Raw genomic sequence first — 20,758 nt, 5'->3', positions numbered from 1 at the left:
TTTGAACACAAATCTCAGCAGTGGGCTAGCATAATCAACCACTGTGCAACCCAAGCACAGTAAATAATAATATTAAACACTAAAATGTAAAAAGACAGGAGAGGGAGCTGAAGGTGGCAGAGACAGAAATGCTACAATTCTCAATGGGAGTGACAAGGATGGACAAGGTTAGAAATGAGTTTATAAGTGGGCAGCATAATGTTTAGAGACTAAGTTAGGGAGGTAAGATGATTGTTTGGGCATGTGCAGAGGAGGAATGAGAGTCATATAGGGAGAAGGGTGCTTAGGACTGAGCCACTATGCAGGAGGAAGAAAAGAAGGCCGAAGAGGAGGTTTATGGGTGGTTTAAGGAGGACATGAAGGTGGTTGGTGGGACAGAGGAGGATGATCAAGACAGGACAAGATGGAGAATGATTCCATGTGGCGACCCATAATGGAAGCAGCCAAAACAGAAGACTTAGATGGAAATGTAAATCTCGGTGAAGGCGAAGATAAGCCAAAAATCTATCTGAGCACCAAACATAGCACATGACTTTCTAGACTTTCTCAGAATAGAAGAAGGATGTCTGAATAAAAAAAAGACACCATTTGTAGTGTACTAATGATATACATTTTAATATAGTAGAAAAAAAAGATAAACATGTTTTTAGATGGTTTGTTTAAGTGTCTTGGTGGGTATCCTTCAGTTACTCAAATTCTTCCCACCTCCCAAAAATGTGGAATTTGAACTAGTTGTTATAAATTGCTTTTAGGTGTGAATGATTGAGTAAATGAATGGCTTAGTGTAAGGGGGGTGAATTTCCTAAAACTTAGTGGTAGGGTTTAAAATAAAGAATGGTAGATTTCCAGCTGGTTAACTGTGTTACTAACTGTTACCTTGGGCAAAAAAACTTTTGCCCAAAAAAAGTTATTTAAATATAAAGTAACATTTGCAGAACTTGTCAAGTGTTAATGTCAAATGTTACAATAGTATGCTTTTACATTTTTTACTTTATATATATGTGTTTCCTGGTAGTGCTCGACCTGCGATTGTTAGTGAAAAGGAATACATGAATACCCAAACCTGCATTTACCCAACTCCATGTAGGATGGGATTGAGTTAAGGATATTAAGACATTACTACACCACAGGCTAAAACATGTTGTGACACTTTTGGATGGGATTAAGAATAATTAAGACATTACTACACCACAAGCTATAACATGCTGTGACACCTTTTTTTTTTTAGAATGTAATGTAATGGCAATGTTTTATCTATTTGTTGCACAGGTTCTTCAAAAACTTGGGAAAGCATTGGAGACAAAAGATGAGCAGTTTGAACAGTGTGCAGCTGATCTGAATAAACAACAGGTAAGGCATGTGTGTGTTTATGTAAGTAAATACGTTCATGCCAGTAAGCACACTGGTAAGATGATGTTGCAGTGTTGTGGTAGATCATAAACAAGTTGCACTGTTGCAGTTAGTAGTAGTTGCAGAGGTCTGATGCTACAAGGTAGTCAGGATGAATGAGAGACTGAACAAACACCTGAGTGGCTCTCATAGAGATATAGGGTCAAAACCCCCATGATCAGGACTGGTTAGCTACATGAGCTGGGAATGATTGCTGGTTATGCAGAACTAGCTAGTTACAATCATAATTTGAAGGACTTGGCCAACTTGACAGATTTTTGTTCTTTTGGCTGCTCCTGTATTTCGGGGTGGCAACAGTGAATCATTATAATCCGTCTATACCTAATATGGCACAGCTTTTATGCTGAATGCCCTACCTAAAGCAACTGTCCTTATTTTTATCCAGGCTTGGGACCGGAATTGAGAGCACACTGAATCCCCCCTTACCCTTTCAAGACATAGCCAATCATGTCTGTGTAATTGTCCAACCGGTTGATAGCACCACTGAGATTTGAACCCTATGTTTTGCCGCTGCGCCACCCAAGTACCCCAACCTGATAAAAATAATTACAATATGACAGCACATTGGTTTCATTATATTAATAGAGTAATTGATAATGGACCTGGGGTTTGACATTGCATAAAAATATAGAATTGTGAACCTGGTGAATAATCTCAAAAAATCATGATTATTTTTAAATAATTGGGACAGGCTTGATTGGATCCATATGTAGGGCATTGCATTTTTGGTCATTTTGTCATTATTAACTAAATTATGTTTCTGTCCTTGAGTAGTGTTCTTTCAGTTTCGTATTTACTGTGCTATTTGATATTTGAAAGAAATGAGCTGTAATTTCTGTAAACCTGAATTAACTGAGGTAGAACTTTGCCACATAATGATTTTACAGTATATGTGACCTATCGTAAAGGTCAAGTTTTTAAATACTGGTTCTAAATGTATCACAGGAAACCGTTCCACCCAGGATGTTGTTCAGAAGGCTGTCTAACACTTTCTCTTTTTAAACTATATTGTATTTTACTGAATAGTCTAGACTATTAGTGTGCAACTATGTTTTTTGTATATTAAATTATGCCAACTATAAATACCTAAAACCGTATTTGCAAATACTGTAGATACTACATGTCTGTGGATACTCAGATACCAAAAGAAAAGCCCAGTTCGAGAAAACTTGAACATGACTAAGGGGTTTCACTTCCATTTAGTCAAGACAACTCTTTAGTGAGATTAGGAACTGCTGCTAGAAGGTCAGATTCAAATGTGCTCATGACAAAAATGGAACAATTTTATATGTAGCTTGCTTTGTGAATAGTCATACTAAAGCAGAAAAGACTCTACACCATACTGTTGCTAAATGCTAAGGTAGAGAAATATATTTATCTTCTGATGTTCACCATGAACAGATTTATGTGTCAGACTGCCGGAATTTCTGCTCTAAGGTCCAATGGTGATGTGCTTAACAGTAACACACTTCCAGCTAATTTTTGAAATTGTGAATAGTAATCTTGGGTGCTAAGGGCTGTTTTAAACATGTTGGCCAACTAAGGTAGGGTGCTTTTACATGCGTTAGCACTTAACAGTCCGGTTTTGAGAGCATAAGTGGCTTATTGCTTTGTGGCCACAGTCCCTGAGCTCTTCAGTATGATAAGTGTTTGTTAATGCATATTGCATTGCTTATAGCTTAATTTTAGGCACATAGCAGTTAGTATCCACTAGTTAGAAATTGGGTCCACATACTTTTGTGTGTAAGGGTTATTGTAGTGTTAAGGTCCCCTTATATGTTTTTAAGAACAAGAACAAGAACACTGAGTGGCAGTTGATGCTACTTTTATTATTCTACATGTATAGAATGAAACACTAGTGTGAGTGTTATCTTTATTTGTCGTTACCTTTGACCAACTCAGACTTTTCTTTATTTTTGTCATTCTGTTTCCTTAAGATATTTCACAAGTTGACTAAAGTTTCCACCTCAATACCATTTCTTAGTCACTACATGCAACCCACCCTGCAAACCGTGCAGTCTCATACACCTCAGCAGTTTCCACTGTTGTGGAATAAAACACTCCCCAATTACATAATCATAGTCCTTTTAAAGCAATACATGTATTTTTGCTGTGAATTTTACCGTACTTTCCTGACATGTGTTTGAACTTTGAAATGTGGTGCTAACAGTAGTAGTAATAGTTATTAATCTACAGCAGATCAGAACTACAGACCTATTCAGTAATACTAATGCAACCTTCTGGAACATTGCTTCTCAATAAAACTAATCATTTAATATTAACCTTGTTTGTTTTCATACCAGACAGATGGTGCCAGGTTGTTCAAGGACGTAAAGGCCTACTACAGTGCTGTCAAAGGTACTGTCACCTTCACAAGTAGTGCATTTGCTTAACGTATGCAGCAACAAATGGGAGCACTAGGAAAGGATACAATAATTCTAATAGCGCCTGTTCTGATTTTGAATCACACAGAATATTTAACTTTGTAGTGAACAGAGTGACCCCTATGTGATCTTTTTAGCTGTAACAGCCACTCTTCTGTGTCTGTGAGAATTTGTGCCCATTTAGTCAAAAGGGCTCTGTGCAGACCACTGGAGCTTCTTTAAATCAAGTTACATGCACAGTAATGCTGGGACAAGAAAGATCCTTCCCTAAACTGTTGCTGAATTGTTGAAAGCATAGAATTTCCTTTATACACTATATTGCCAAAAGTATTCACTCACCCATCCATATCATTGAATTCAGGTGTTCCAATCACTTCCATGGCCACAGGTGTATAAAACCAAGCACCTAGGCATGCAGACTGCTTCTACAAACATTAGTGAAAGAATGGGTCGCTTTCAGAAGCTCTGTGAATTCCAACGTGGTACCGTGATAGGATGCCACCTGTGCAACAAGTCCAGTCTAGAATTTCCTCACTACTAAATATTCCACAGTGCTTGTCAGTGTTTATAACAAAGTGGAAGTGATTGGGAACGACAGCCACGTTAAAGGACAGAGCGGGGTCAGCGGATGCTGAGGCGCGTAGTGCGCAGAGGTCGCCAACTTTCTGCTAAGGCAATTGCTACAGACCTCCAAACTTCATGTGGCCTTCAGATTAGCTCAAGAACACAGCATAGAGAGCTTCATGGAGTGGGTTTCCATGGCTGAGCAGCTGCATCCAAGCCTTACATCACCAGGCGCAATGCAAAGTGTCGGATGCAGTGGTGTAAAGCACGCCTCCACTGGACCCTGGAGCAGTGGAGACGTGTTCTCTGGAGTGACGAATCACGCTTCTCCATCTGGCAATCCGATGGACGAGTCTGGGTTTGGCGGTTGCCAGGAGAACGGTACTTGTCTGACCACTTTGTGCCAAGTGTAAAGTTTGGTGGAGGAGGGATTATGGTGTGGGGTTGTTTTTCAGGAGTTGGGCTCGGCCCCTTAGTTCCAGTGAGAGGAACTCTTAATGCTTCAGCATACCAAGAGATTTTGGACAATTTCATGCTCCCAACTTTGTGGGAACAGTTTGGGGATGGCCCCTTCCTGTTCCAACATGACTGCGCACCAGTGCACAAAGCAAGGTTCATAAAGACATGGATGAGCGAGTTTGATGTGGAAGAACTTGATGGGCCTGACCTCAACCCGATAGAACACCTTTGGGATGAATTAGAGCAGAGACTGCGAGCCAGGCCTTCTCATCCAACATCAGTGTCTGACCTCACAAATGTGCTTCTGGAAGAATGGTCAAAAATTCCCATAAACACACTCCTAAACCTTGTGGAAAGCCTTCCTAGAGGAGTTGAAGCTGTTATAGCTGCAAAGGGTGGGCCGACGTCATATTAAACCCTATGGATTAAGAATGGGATGTCACTCAAGTTCATATGCATGTAAAGGCAGACGGGCGAATACTTTTGGCAATATAGTGTATCTTTGATTTATTACACCTGTTAGTTGTTGTGGCTGAAAGACAATAATTCAATAATTACAAAAGGTGTCCCAATACATTTGCCCATATAGTGTAAAAACATTTTAAAAGCTCTGAACACAATAACATTCCATGAGAACATTTCTAGGTTATTAAAGATAGGAATTGGGCAGCTTTTTGTGGAGAGCAATGAGCACAGTATAGATAGCTGCGGTTGGGCTTCTGTTGTTTCACTGAACTGAAAGTGAACGTGGAAGTGAATGTTGGCTTATAATAGTAACAATTTCTTCTTAAACCTGGTCTCAGTGTGCTACACTGCACAAGCTTCCCTGTGCACAATGTGTTTCTTTTTCTGTTGTCTGAGAAACTGTGTCTAAAATGCCAAAGCTCAAAAAAGTTTATTTTTAAATGTGAAAGCAAAAAACGTTGACAGGAAACCATTGTTTGGTAGCTGTTTTAGTAGAGATTTATGTTCCACATATCCACTTCCGTTACTCTGACATGTGCAGAATAGATTATAAGGAAACTAAAAACATGGCCGGGTTTACTAAGAATGACTTTGGTGGGAATAAAAATAGCATAAAAAAGTAAGAAGTAAACAATTACCAACTATCCAGTTTATTTTAGTTTATTGTGTAACCTTTTGACTAATGAAACATTTCTTGATAATTATGCTGATGTTTGTGTGTTTACTGTGCTTTTGTCTAAAAGATATAACTGAAGTACTCCCTGTCTCAGCCATGGCCTGGCCTAAATGTTCAGAATTAAAAAAGTTCAGAATTTATTAGGGCTGCATAATAAGGGCTAACGTTCAATGCATTTTTATTTTCTTCAACCACATTCCTGGTCAGGGTCACGGTGGGTCTGATCCACCAGGAAGCACTGGATGGCACTGGATGCAAGGCAGGAATACCCTGCCAGGGTGCCAGTTAATTGCAGGACATTGGCCACCTCTTTTCAGACATAGCCAGTCAAGTCTGTGCAGATATTTTTGCCAGCTTATAGCCAACTGATTCGAACCTGGGTCTCGGCGGTGGTGTGATTCTAATCTTACCTTATGTTTAATAGAAGTGGAAAATACACAGTCAGTTTATTTTAGTTCATTAAAAGAAATAAATAATGCTGTAGCTTCAGTGTAACTAACTTGTAGACTTGTAGCCATGTAGACTGTAGAGTACAGTTATCTTAGTTCACCAGTATCACAGCTGATTGTGCTAAATTAATAAAGAAAGCAGAACCTTGATTGCCATAAAAAGATTAATCAAGTATTGAAAAATGAAAGTAGTTCGCCTAGGGTGAAAGCTTACAAGACTTTTGCTTATTGACATACATCCCTGCTAGTGTGTGTAATCTTACCATTCTGCTTTTTAGTGATGCATGATACTTCCAAACGTTTGTCTCAGACTCTGAAGGATGTCTATGAGCCTGACTGGCAGGGCATAGAGGACCTGTCTGTCATAATGGAGGTAAAGCATAGCAATGTATACTAATTTATGTCCTGTACAGAGATATTCAAATTCACATATATTATTAAAAAGCCCTTTTCTTTGTCACACAGAGTGAGGACCTGCTGTGGAATGATTATGAGGAGAAGTTAAGCGATCAGGTTGTTCGTACGATGGATAATTACACAGCACAGTTTCCAGACGTCAAAGTGAGTCAGTAATAAAGTCTGATTAGACTAAAGGACATAGGTTATATCATATTTGATGTTTAAAATGAAGCTAGCAGAAGTAAGCAAGCTGACTGCTAATTTGGATAATGTAAACAAAGGGTTGCAATATTACATACTAAACTGTTTGGGACGGTCAGGACCCCCACAGGACCAACACAGAGCAGGTATTATTTAGGTGGTGGATCATTCTCAACACTGCAGTGACACTGACATGGTGGTGGTGTGTTAGTGTGTGTTGTGCTGGTATGAGTGGATCAGGCACAGCAGCGCTGCTGGAGTTTTTAAATACCGTGTCCACTCACTGTCCACTCTATTAGACACTCCTACCTAGTTGGTCCACCTTGTAGATGTAAAGTCAGAAACAATCGCTTATCTGTTGCTGCTGATTGAGTTGGTCATCTTCTAGACCTTCATCAGTGGTCACAGGACGCTGCCCACGGGGCGCTATTGGCTGGATATATATTTTTGTTTGGTGGACTATTCTCAGTCCAACAGTGACAGTGAAGTGTTTAAAAACTCCATCAGCGCTGCTGTGTCTTATCCACTCATACCAGCACAACACACACCACTGCAGTGCTGGGAATGATCCACCACCCAAATAATACCTACTCTGTGGTGGTCCTGGGAGAGTCCTGACCATTAAAGAACAGCATGAAAGGAGGCTAACAAAGCATGCAGAGAAACAGATGGACTACAGTAATTGTAGAACTACAAAGTGCTTCTATATGGTAAGTGGAGCTGATAAAATGGACAGTGAGTGTAGAAACAAGGAGGTGGTTTTAATGTTAAGGCTGATTGGTGTATTTACACAACCATAACTGTGACTTTTTAATATAATAATAACTTAAGCAACTTACAAAAACAGACATTTTCCAATAATTATGATACCTTTGCAACCTTTCCTTTCTAACCTCTTGAATCAGCTCTTTGTAAGGCAAAGCTAAGCATGTCCTGTGAATTTTAGGAGCGAGTGTCCAAGCGTGGGCGCAAACTGGTTGATTATGATTCTGCACGCCACCATCTCGAGGCACTGCAGAATGTCAAGAAAAGAGACGAAGCCAAAATAAGCAAAGTAAGTACAAATATATTCATTTTTCATTTGACTAACTGATTTTTTTATAACTCCTGAACATTCTGGTTGTTATTTGGCGGCGCAGACAGAGGAGGAATTTACCCGAGCACAGACTGTGTTTGAGGAGATAAACAATGAACTCAGAGAGGAGCTGCCTATCCTTTATCAGAGGTCAGTAAATAACAAAGCATGACTATATTCCAAACTAAAATTGAGTTGATGAATTTTAGGAGAATGGTTAGCGGGAAGCTGAAACTACTTTTCACAATGGATTTTACATGTGTTTTTATTTTATTATTAACTTTTATTTACACTGATCAGCCATAACATTAAAACCACCTCTTTGTTTCTACACTCACTGTCCATTTTATCAGCTCCACTTACCATATAGAAGCACTTTAAAGTTCTACAATTATTGACTGGAGACCACCACAGAGCAGGTGTTATTAAGGTGGTGGATCATTCTCAGCACTGCAGCGACAATGACAAGGTGGTGGTGTGTTAGTGTGTGTTGTGCTGGTATGAGTGGATCAGACACAGCAGCGCTGCTGGAGATTTCAAATACCGTGTCCACTCACTGTCCACTCTATTAGACACTCCTACCTAGTTGGTCCACCTTGTAGATGTAAAGTCAGAGATGATCGCTCATCTATTGCTGCTGTTTGAGTTGGTCATCTTCTAGACCTTCATCAGTGGTCAGAGGACACTGCCCACGGGGCGCTGTTGGCTGGATATTTTTGGTTGGTGGGCTATTCTCAGTCCAGCAGTGACAGTGAGGTGTTTAAAAACTCCAGCAGCGCTGCTGTGTCTTATCCACTCTTACCAGCACAACACACACTAACACACCACCACCATGTCAGTGTCACTGCAGTGCTGAGAATGATCCACCACCTAAATAATACATAATCTGTAGTGGTCCTGGAAAAGTCCTGACCATTGAAGAACAGCATGAAAGGGGGCTACAAAGCATGCAGAGAAACCGATGACCGATGCAGAGAACCACAAGGAGGTGGTTTTAATATTATGGCTGATCGGTATAGTTATATAAAAAACTACCCTGTATTGCCCTGATTTGCCTTAATTTTATACTTTGTGCATCCTCCCTTTGCTAAGATAACAGCTCAGAGTCTTCCTCTATAATGCTTAAGACTTTAGAACACATGGCAAATGATCTGAGACCATTCCATTGTACAAAATCTCTTCAAGTTCTTCTAATTCTGGAATTGCTTGTGGACTTACCTGTGAACCTTAAGCCATTTTCCCAGAACATTTAGCAATGACGTCATACAGTGAAAGTTGAGATATAATTTTAATATGGTAAAAAGTGCTACGGGTGTGACCCTACATGCAAAACCACAGTGTTAGTTCACTGCTTCAAACACACACTCCACATATCATTCATATCAGAGCATACAAGTGTGTGGTTAGTTTTGGAACGTACCTGTTTGGATTATAGTGTAAAGAGTTGTGATACACTGATCCTGAGGAAGCTAGATACCATTTGAAACAGCAGACCTCTCATGGTTGTATGTTTTACATGTTTTGTAGGTTCTTTGGTCTAGTCATTGACGTCAGTAAGTGTGTATGTATAATGTATGGAAATCTCTTGTTTGTATATTCTTTTCTTAGCCGCATTGGCTGCTACATCACCGTGTTTCAGAACATCTCTAACCTGAGGGATGTCTTTTACAAGGAGATGAGTGTGGTAAGAAAGGATTAAATCTGTGTGTGTCCCTGTGCTTTTAGCTTAGCAGTGGTGTAGTAAGTGATTTCGGGGCCTTAAGTAAAAGACGCCAGTGGGGCCCTCCCTATAACCACAAGTTTTTGCTCTGGCTTGTCTCTTTCTTTTTCTGCTTTACTCTTATAACCTATTTACATTTATTCTCACTTATTGCTGTAAAAAATTCCATGGAAGAATCTCCTGTCCTCACTGTAGTGTATTGCTTCTTTACTTTGCTCATATTGGTCTGTGTTTATGTTCTTGTTTCATCATCTACATTGTAACATGGAATAGTCCATTACAACAATGTCTGAAAGGGTTAGGCTGCACTAACATTACTAAAGCAACAATAGCACATAAGGACTTCATTATTAGCATCAGGTGTGTTTGAGCTTAAACAAGGTTTGTTGACCGTGACATTTAAATAAGAAAAGAAAAAGACAACAAAGAAGAAGAAATTATTCAGTACAATGAAATTATTTTTCTGCATATCCCAGCTTGTTTGGGAAGCTGGGGTCCGAGCACAGGGTCAGTCATTGTACAGCACCCCTGGATCAGACAGTGATAAGGGCCTTGATTTGAACAGACAATCTTTCGACCGATAGCTGAAAGCCCTACCCACTAGGCTACCACTGTCCCTATTAATTTGACAAATTAATTTGTTTGCATGTTAAAAATATGGCTAAGTCAAGAGAGTTGTCTAAAAAGTTAGAAAAAGTGACACGAATAAGGAAAATGATAAAAAAATAGCAGATGCACTGAATGTTTCTGAAAGTTAATGTTGTGGCTAAAAGAGGAAGCTATCGCCGGCTGCTACCAGATTCCTGAGAAGGCAGGTGGTCAAAAAACCTTGAGTAAAAGACCTGCAGCAATATTTGGATGAGGCAGGCACTAAGGTTTCAGCTTGGTAATGAGCATACTAAACGCCAGGCACGTGCACAGACATTTTTGGGGGCAGGTGCTCAAGCCAAAAAAAAGGGCACCCATCACCAAAATTATTAATAAAAATTAAAAAACAAAATAATAATAATGATAATAACTAAACAACTGACACTGATACAGCTCCCTCATTTGCTTTACTGGTAGATGGCCTAATCCAGGATACAAAAGAGCTGCTACCCTGAGCTGCTTGCTGTAGTTCCTTTTCTTTCTGCTTTTGTAACCTTTCTTTTCTTGGCATTATGCTGCAAAATTTGTAAATGAGATAAATCAATGTTGTGCATAATAATCAAGAGTGACTTACTGAATCTCGATAAAGGGGAGAACACAGTATACATCATTTTACTGTTTTCTGACAGAGTTGAAGCATTACACTAATAATATACCATTACTAGTATCAATTTACCTCACCAGACTGTCATGTAGCTCAACTTAAGATCTACCTTTGATTTCAAATCAGAAACCCACTTTGGGTAGTTAATGTTAACAATGGGCCTATTATTATGCCAATAAAATCAAATAAATTTTTTGTATGCTGTTCTACAGTATATCATAGAGCATTATATTTAGCCTTCTACATATATTAGTTTGTAATGTTAATTACCTAGCAAAATTATTCCTCATTTGTAAACCTCAACTGTTGAAGTATAAATGCTTGCATGAAAATAACTCCTTGACTAAAGGTGACTTTTCCTACACAGTGTTTTGGCCAGGATGCTGTAATTATAAAATATTGTATGTTTGTATCTATTTTCAACACTTTACTGTGAGAGCTACTTGACATTCTCCTGCAAAATGTTTGTGTTCATGCTTTTCTTTCTTCAGGCTTTCACATCAAAATAAGTAAGATTTTAAATGAAACAAAACTAGTGAATTTGTCTAATTTGTAAAACAGTAAAACTGTCTTTAAATTCTCTGTCTGTCTGTCTGTCTGCTGCAGTTTGTCCCCCTCCCCCTTTATTAAACATGACAAACCTCAGTAAACAGCTGGACAAGGCTTTGAAATCACGTATTTTATGACTCATGAGTACAAAACGTGTAGGCTATGCATTATGCATGGATGCTCTTTTATTACCTGTCTGTCTGATGCTGCGGGTCAGAGGAGAAGTGTGTAGCAGCGGTTTGGCCTGGCGCTCAGCACTGCATGAGTACTGACCGGAGGAGAAGGATTGAGGGGCAGGGCGGGAGCTTGTGCGCGCCGCGGATCAGATCGGGGCAGAATTCTCAGAAGAACTCAAATAAATGCCAGATATCAAAACACTTTTGGGGGGAACTGATGACAGAGAGGGTTTGGGCTCCAGCAGAAAGGGCACTTTTCTCATCCAGGGCAAAAGGGCAGGTGCTTGAGCACCACTAGGGGTCTATCTGTGCACGTGCCTGCTAAACGCTGAAGGTCTCCATGCTTTAACTCCAGAACATTCACCTCTACTCTAATATCCTCAAAACCATATAAATAAGCCACAAGTTTTGCAATTCAATTCTCCGGAGCAGAACTTTTTGGGCCTGTGGATCAGTGGTATGTCTGGAAGAGGAAGAATAAAGCATATGCTGAAAAGAACACCCTGCCTACAGTGATGCTCTGGTGCTGCTTTTCCATCTCTGGCACTGGAAACCTGCAGCATTTGGAGGGCAAGATGTATTTAATCTTCAATGCATCAGGAAATCCCAGGAGAAAACGTCATGCCTTCTTTGAAGAAGCTGAAGATTAAATATAGTTCAAAGTTCACCAAGGCTTGGTTTCAGAAGTCTTTAAAGATTCTGGAGTGGTCTTCACAGTCGCCTGACTTGCACCTTATAGAATATTTGTGGTGGGATTTGAAGAAGGCGGTTGCAGAACGTGAACCCAAGAATATTGGTGAAGTAGAGGCCATTGGGGAAAAAAATTTAAGGAATGCTGCCAGAACGCTGTCTGACTATGCATCATGCTTGCAGCAGGTCATAACAGTAAATTGGTAGTATTAAAGATGCTTGTCAAGAAGGAGTTAAATAATTCTGAGACGGCAGTAGACACATTCCCCTCCTATTTTGCAGATACTATCTATATCTACACCGACAGTCATAACATTTTAACCACCTCCTTGTTTCTACACTCGCTGTACATTTTATCAGCTCCACTTACCATATAGAAGCACTTTGTAGCTCTACAATTACTGACTGTAGTCCATTTATTTCTCTACGTACCTTTTTAACCTGTTTTCCCCCTGTTCTTCAATGGTCAGGACCCCCACAGGACCACCACATAGCAGGTATGTGGGTGGTGGATGATTCTCAGCACTGCAGTAACAATGACACAGTGGTGGTGTGTTAGTGTGTGTTGTGCTGGTATGAGTGGATCAAAAACAGCAGCACTGCTCTAGTTTCCACTCACTGTCCACTCTATTAGACACTCCTACCTAGTTGGTCTACCGTGTAGATGTAAACTCGGAGACGATTGCTCATCTATTGCAGCTGTTTGAGTGTAGAAACAAGGAGGTGGTTTTAATGTTATGGCTGATTAGTATATATCCCATAATAAATTTTACTGATTGGTGCTGTTTATTTTTCAGTTAAATCATGACATCTATAACGTAATGAAGAAGCTTGAGGAACAGCATTCCACCAAAACCTTCATCATCAAAGGCCTTAACAGGTATGCAAAGCTTCATTCACCTTCAGTATGATCCATCCCACAAGAGAAATTATTTTAAGGACACATTCTCACTTCGGTTTTGTAATGCACCAATACTACAGACTGAAGATTCTGAAGGTGTGTGTTTTTACCCAGATATCAAGAACTCACCGGCTGTTTTGCATACAAAGTCACGTACAAACAAGCTCAGATTTCAGTGCTGAAAATAACATACAAACTAGGTTCAGATTTGTTACGTTTTATTTGCAACAGACACAGCCCAATTAACCTTCATATGAATGTAATTAACAGGAAATGCATCGTAATTTATGCAACTGTGGGTTACATTCATAATAAAAAAAGGATCAAAAGAAAGGAATTGTGTGTGTATGAGGTTGCAGCAAATAAAGCCTTTGGCCCTAAAAGTGGTCAAAGAAGCACACAAATAAAACTAGGACTTAAACATGTCTGGTATACACTGTACCAGTAGTGCAAAATGTACAGCAGATTAGTACCTGCTCATCTGTTGTATTCATTTATCGACAATGGCCATTTTTAAAATGGCTTTTAGCTTGATGAAAAGCCCTGTATCACCTAAGACAGACTCACAAAATACACAAAGATCAGTACAGCTCTTAAAGCCATTTCATTTGTGATTTCTTATCTATTTCATCAGCACATCCAAATCTAAGAAGAGGAAATCTCTGAGTATTTCAGCACCCATCCCCTGTAACACGGCTTTCCCTGCCGATCATCCAGGCCTGAGCAAATTGAGCATACCTGATGAACTCTCCCGCCGTGACTCTGAACCGTACTCTGAAAACACTGCGCTTGAAATATCAGACATCGATGACTTGAGCTCTAATGAAAGTGTACCGCACACACCCAGTCTACAGTCGGTGTGTTCAGAGGAGGAAGGTGCCAGGCCTGATTCAGCCAGTGGGAGTGCATCAGACGTTAGCGCTGACCAGCCAAACATGAAGGAGCGGCCAGAGAGTGTAGCTGCCAGTGAGAAAGCTGTGGAGGACCAAAATGCTTTGTCTCCGGAGTCTGATGAAGCAGTTTCTGTGTCTGAACCCCAACCGAAAAATGAGGAGGAGGAGACGGGTGCTGCAGACAAAGAAGACAGTAAGGAATTAATGAAAGGACAAGAGACAGACAGTTCACGCCCTCCTGGTTTCCTCTACAAGGTATTGATACAGGGTTCTATTGTTTAAGAGACTCAGGGGTAGGCTCGGCGTTGCCACCGGTCGGCTGGGCGCCATCTAGTGGGCATAATTGGCAGTGCCTGCAGCAGACACGGTTCTGCTAGGGCGGGATGACCGGACTATGTGGGTGGGGTCTTCAAACGCTGTGTAAGGACCCTGATTGGCAGGTAGAGAGGCGCCTGTGAAGAATGCATAGGTGATAAAGGGTTCCGCAAAAGGCTGCACACAGATCAGAGGAGGCGTGAGCAGCAATATACCCACCTCGACTGTGATCAGGGATCCCCCAGTAGCGGAAGACAAATTGACTACACTAAATTGGGAGAAAATGAGAGAAAATGCATAAATAAAAAAGGAAAAAAAAACTCAAGCAAGTGGATTATGGTGTTTAAAATGTGTTCATGGTGTTTTTTTACAGGCTGTTGCGTTGGAGACGCAGGACTCTGATGAAGGCATTCTTTTAATGTTCACTAAAGACGACGTGCTGCTTGTGTTTGAGGATGATGACGAAGAAAAGGTGAGCAAGTGCATTGCATTGGTGTAAACACCACTGATAAAGTCTGGTGATCGTTTGATACGTAGACATTTACTATTTAACTGTGTTTTAAAATATGTAAATCCTCTAAGAATATTTACCAGTAAAAAGGCAATAAAATTCTAAGTTAAAGGAAACAAAATTCCTTAATCTTGAGGTCAGGGGTTTAAATCAGGTTACCAATGGGGTCCCATCATTTTTTGTCACAAAATTAACATTAAGGTCTATTTTTTCACTTCTATTTTTGTATGGTCCCCTCTCAAATCACATTTAATTGCCCAATAGTAACTTCTCCTGACACTGCAGACGCCCTGACTTGTTATTACAAGTCCCGTTCCACATGTGGACAGGTGTACTGAGTATCGCTTACAGAGAGTCACGCACTACCATCTGTGAATCAACCATCTCTCCAGCCAGGAGAAGCACCCCCTCATCATTACATCTGTTTTGTAAACTGACCAATAGGCTAAGCCCTGTTGCTGGCTTGTAAAAGGTTACACGTTTTTAGGACCCCTGTTACTATGTTTACACACAAATATTTTTTTACATATTATTTTTATTACATATAAATTTTTATTTTATTTTATTTTACATAATATAATATGACCAGTGCAACCAACCAATGTTGCCGCCCCTGTTGTGCTGAGGCAAAATAAATCTACCTCGCCAGCCCACCACCATTGAAGCATTGTGTTCGAATCCCAGTCAGTGTTATTGATCTGGCCTGGCATTCAAATTGCCTGTCTGAGAGAGGAAGGTCGACTGGGTCTCATTGCCACTGTACTGTTTCAACTCCTGCTGTCTGGTCGAGTCGTACTCATGTGGCTACACTATATGTCTTTCTGTGAGCTAAAAGCTTTCTGTGAGCTGTTGCCCTTTTCGTGAAATGAAATTATCTCCTCTCTCAGCTTTTGTGACAGCTACTTATGCCAAGTTCAAACTACACGACTTTCCAAGTCATCAGATCGCTGTACAGTTCACACTACACAACTGGATCTCTTGTAATCGGGAGTCTTTCAAGTCGATGTGGCTTTTACACTACACGACTGATCGGCGATAGGGGGTTTCACACTACACCATCTATCACCAACTGGAATCGCAGACGAGCTTCTCTGGTCTCCCAAACTACGTTTTGTCACATTGGTGTTATGTTTCGTAGAGAACGATAACATCAGCAACACTGTAAAACTTGTGTGTGTACTGATGTGTTCTGATATAAACTATATTATGCCCCTGTCCCACCTTTTTACAACTCCTCCCCTGCGTTTCTCCTCACATTGTATTTTGCGTTCTCATTGGCTGTTCGACATAGCACTCATTGCCAGTTGGGCGACTCATATCCAGATATTTGACATGCTACATATCTCTCTCGAGTTGCTCCCGAGCCGACAAATCTAGCGCCGACCAGTCGGCGAGCGCAAATCAGGGCAAAAAACGTTTAGTGTGAACTAGGCGTCAGTTTACATCATGCTTGCAACACAACTTGAACACTTGAATCTCTGGGTGGTGCTTATAAAACGCATCACAGCTAAAGGGTCGAGTTCCCACTAGTTTAATCATGTTGTAACCCAGCTTAAGGTCATACAGACCCACAGTGGGTTTAACGGTCAGCAGTATTGTGCAGGAATACAACAAAATATCCTGCTACACTATTTATTTTCTTTGATAATATGCGGTTTCATTCAACATATAAAGACTTAATTTATAGCAAAATAGCTCTGCAGCATTTGTTTAATGTTCATTACCCACATACTGTATATTGTAGGTGTGAATGTACCAAAGATGCATTTGGGTGGTATGAGTTGATTTGCATATCACTTATACTATAGCAGTTAGATTTCAATATTGCTAACCAGAGACTAATTTGACTACACATAGAAATATATGTGGTCAAAATCTTTTTTGCATACAAGCGAAATAAATAACAGATTAAACCCAACCAGTAGGATAAAATAAGACTTTATTAATCCCCTTAGGGAAATTAACTAAGGTGTAAACAATAGCTCCTTGGCTGGATGGGTTTGCCGATGCGATAGAAATGATTACGCAAATAAATAAAAGAAATTGCTAATGTTACCAGTTTTACATCCATGGTTGCACAGGTTTGTGTAAAGGGATGATAAGTAGAAAGAAAAACGTGAGAAATAAGACAATGGTTTATATAAAAGTGACAAAACAGAAACTAGAAAGAAAAAGCTGGAAGAATCCAATGCAATTGTCTGTGTCTCTCTGTGTCAATATTGTGTAACATATTTTATACATTCTGTCTGAATTGTGTGTTGCAGATAGAGGGCACTGTGTGGGCGGTGAGCGAGCAGGACTGGATAGAGCATAAAGACCTGACCCTTCTTTCAGGCATAGTCACAGAGACCCTGATCCAGCGCACTGACTCCAACTAGGCCAGGACTGTAAGCTTATGCATAGTTTGATGACTTTGCTCATAAGCACAAGGAGCTTTCATTTGTGACCTAGTGAACATTGTAATCCGGAATCTGCCTTTTGTTCCAGACACAATGCATACTTTCACTTCTCTAATCAGGGCTTAGAAACACTCGATTCTAAGCTCCTTTTACTGAGCCTGTTCACTTTTTGAAAACAGTGAAGTTTGGACTTGGCTACACTATACCAGGTACTTAGTATGTACAGAAATGTAGCTTTATGTCAGTAATCTGTTTTGTCGGCATGATGGTGCAGCTGGTAGAGTGGGTGCCCTACAGTACCATGTCTTGGGGACCTGGGCATGATCCTTGCCTCCAGTCACTGTTTGTGTCTTCTTGTCTTCTTCCAAAAGCATGCAGAATGTGTATCACCTACTCTCTGTGTGAGTGAATGTGTAAGTGTGTCTTGCTGTCTTATTCCCAATATTTAAAAGTGGCGCTGAAACGCGTTGGTCCAGAATGAAGCAGTAGCAGCAAATGAATGAATTGATGTTTTGCCAGTATTTACAGAGATTTGTTAAAGCTGACGACGCTTTTTCAGAATGTTCTTTTCAGCCATGTATAAAGTAAATCATTGTTCCTAAAAGTCTTTTTCTGTGTTTAAAGTGTAACAATGTGTAAAATGATGCTCTTGATGTTCTGATGATTTTTATTTTGCAGTCTTTGCACTGCCCTCAACATAAAAAAAAGAATGCCAGAGAAAAACTGTGAAATATCAAGATTTTATGTACGCATTTTAAAGGAATTATTGCTTGTGTTTAATAAAGATACAGAATATATTGTGATTGAAAGATCTAAATTTTATGCATTTTTTTTATAATACAATGAAGTATACTGTGTCCACAATGTTTTGATGAATAGCTTGTTATTTAGACTGCTCCCAATGAATGAATAACATTGAGTTTATAAATTATAAACCTTATATATGACTGACAAATGAAAAACCAACAAAGTGTCAGGGTAAGTTGTGGGGCCACCAAAACAGCTTCAACATGCATTTGCATAAATTCTGCAAGTTTGTGGAACTGTACTAAAGAAATAAAACTTTGAAATGTAATAGTCATTCCTTTAATTGGTATTTTCTTGTGGTAAAGAGTTTAGTGTTTAATTGTGATCTGGTGACCAGAAAAGCCAAAAATTAATACATTTTCATAATCATTAAACCATGTCCTGTGAATGTCGGCATTTCCATTCAGAAAACACCCTCCAAATATGATAAAGGTTTCCATCATACCGAGTTTAGCAATCAGCATAGCTTTGTATGAATATGAAATAATATTTACATCTTGGGAAACATGTGGATCCAGTATACTGTACATATAAGAGCAAAATGCCCAGTATAGGAGCATATTTGAATCACGTAACCTCTTCATTGTAGGGGCAAACATTCAGACCATTATCTTTCTTTTGGTATATGCCACACATGCACTGTTGTCGAGATGTTTTCAGAAGAACAGGAAGGCCTTTATATGCACATATACATGTGTGCAGTACAATAAAAACCCACAAACCCACAATCTATCTACTGCTAACCCACAGGTTGATAGCCCAAAGCTCTACCCATAAAGTATAGGGTGGCCAGATTCATAGTAACAAAAAAGAGGACATTACACCCCAAAAAGCCGGACATTACACCAAAAAGACGGACGTCATATTAGGAACAGGGGGACATGATACTGCAACACACAGAATGAATCCAGAACCCATATAACAGAGTTTTTGACCAATTTAAGCAAGAATTCTATATCAAATTACTGTTTTACTCACTAAATGTTGTGTCTACTTTTTATATTTAAGTCTGTTCCTCGCTGCCTCCAAAAGGCATTTTCACCGCGTTCCTGATCATGAGAGCTGAGTGACTGTCTCAGGTAGCAGTGTTTACAGGACAGAGAGGGCGGGCGAAATTCAACCACCCAATCACAGACTAGCATTTAGAGGACGTACCTTCTCCGATTGGCCAGTGGTAGCTCTATAAGGAGTCAAATGAGGCTATTAAACCAATGAAATACAAAGCATTAGTTCTGACATGTACCTGAGCCGATGGTAAATAATATTGATCAAAAATGAAACCAGTTCACTCCAAAAGGAGGATTTTTAAGTGTCCGTCCTAGCGTTGCGTGAATGGAGGACTGGCAGCTGAAAAGCCGGACTGTCCGGCCTAAAACCGGACGTCTGGCCACCCTACCCACTAGGCTACCACATAAACCGTATTTGCACACCAGTATATATGACGTTTCATAACCGAACTAATTTGGATTGTGTTTTTATACCTTTCCGATCCAAAATCAAGTTTAACTGGGCCTGATGAGCAATGCTATACACGCTGCTGAGCGTGGTATGATGTTAGTTGCTTTGCTGTATTAGAGAGTTCACCTTTTTGGAAGCGCTCATGATTTCTTCATTCATTATTGGGTTATTTTCTTTTAATTTGTCGTTTGCGTTTAAGAGCCTAGATTTATTACGGTTAACGTTAAATGCATTATCTTGTCATGTTACGTTGAAGACAAGTTATATTTTATGTTGAATTGTAGTTTTGGTGACACCTGTTGTTGAAAACTTGAAACCGCATCCATAGCCTATATTTTATCTGGAGCTTAGTTCACTAACATATTACCCAAACCAATGATTCAGACCCACTTATTTTGGTGATGGGAAAGTCTCAACACAGTTGCAGTGAAATGAGTGATATGCCAGTGTGTGTGTGAACCCCGTAACTTACAGTATATAGACAAAAGTATTGGGACACCGTTCTACTTCTTGAATTCATGTGTTTCAGTCAAAACAATTGCTAAAAGGAGTAATAACTTCATTATATAAAGGAAATTATATGGTTTCAACTTTGCACCAGCAGTTTAGGGAAGGCCCTTTCCTGTTCCAGCATTACTGTGCCTCTGTGCACAAAGCAAAGTCTATAAAGTAATAAAAAAAAGCTTGGTTGAATTGAAACTCCAGTGGCCTACACAGAGCCCTGACCTCAGTTCCAGTATACAACTTTGATATGAACTGTAACTTTAATTGAGGCTTTCTTGACGGACATCAGTGCCCAGCCATACAAATGCTCTTCTGACTGAATGGGCACAAATTTCTACAAACATACTTCGGAGTCTTGTAAAAAAAAAAAAAAAAGGCTTCTCTTGTGAGAAGAGTAGCTGAAAAGATCACAAAGAGTTCACTTTATTTTAATACCATTTGGTTTTGAAAAGGGATGTTTAAAAAAGTAAATAAAATGTTTTAAAAGTTAAAAATTCCTGC

The 20,758-nt window shown here is 39.8% G+C and overlaps 1 protein-coding gene across 1 annotated transcript in view; it reads left to right on the top strand.

Annotated features, from left to right (window-relative positions):
* bin2b (bridging integrator 2b) overlaps nt 1-18,297 on the top strand; it is a 21,883-nt gene extending 3,586 nt beyond the window's left edge. Inside the window, exons 3-13 of the mRNA XM_062997041.1 lie at nt 1,270-1,350; nt 3,714-3,768; nt 6,686-6,780; nt 6,873-6,968; nt 7,954-8,061; nt 8,147-8,232; nt 9,691-9,766; nt 13,267-13,349; nt 14,005-14,518; nt 14,952-15,050; nt 17,354-18,297. Coding sequence (XP_062853111.1) covers nt 1,270-1,350; nt 3,714-3,768; nt 6,686-6,780; nt 6,873-6,968; nt 7,954-8,061; nt 8,147-8,232; nt 9,691-9,766; nt 13,267-13,349; nt 14,005-14,518; nt 14,952-15,050; nt 17,354-17,467 — 1,407 coding nt within the window. The 3' untranslated portion in view covers nt 17,468-18,297. The remainder of the gene's footprint in view (nt 1-1,269; nt 1,351-3,713; nt 3,769-6,685; nt 6,781-6,872; nt 6,969-7,953; nt 8,062-8,146; nt 8,233-9,690; nt 9,767-13,266; nt 13,350-14,004; nt 14,519-14,951; nt 15,051-17,353) is intronic.
* The last annotated feature ends 2,461 nt before the right edge of the window (nt 18,298-20,758 follow it).

The sequence above is a fragment of the Trichomycterus rosablanca genome, chromosome 6, assembly GCF_030014385.1.
Source record: "Trichomycterus rosablanca isolate fTriRos1 chromosome 6, fTriRos1.hap1, whole genome shotgun sequence".
Classification (NCBI taxonomy): domain Eukaryota; kingdom Metazoa; phylum Chordata; class Actinopteri; order Siluriformes; family Trichomycteridae; genus Trichomycterus; species Trichomycterus rosablanca.
This window is presented reverse-complemented; position numbering and strand designations above follow the sequence as displayed.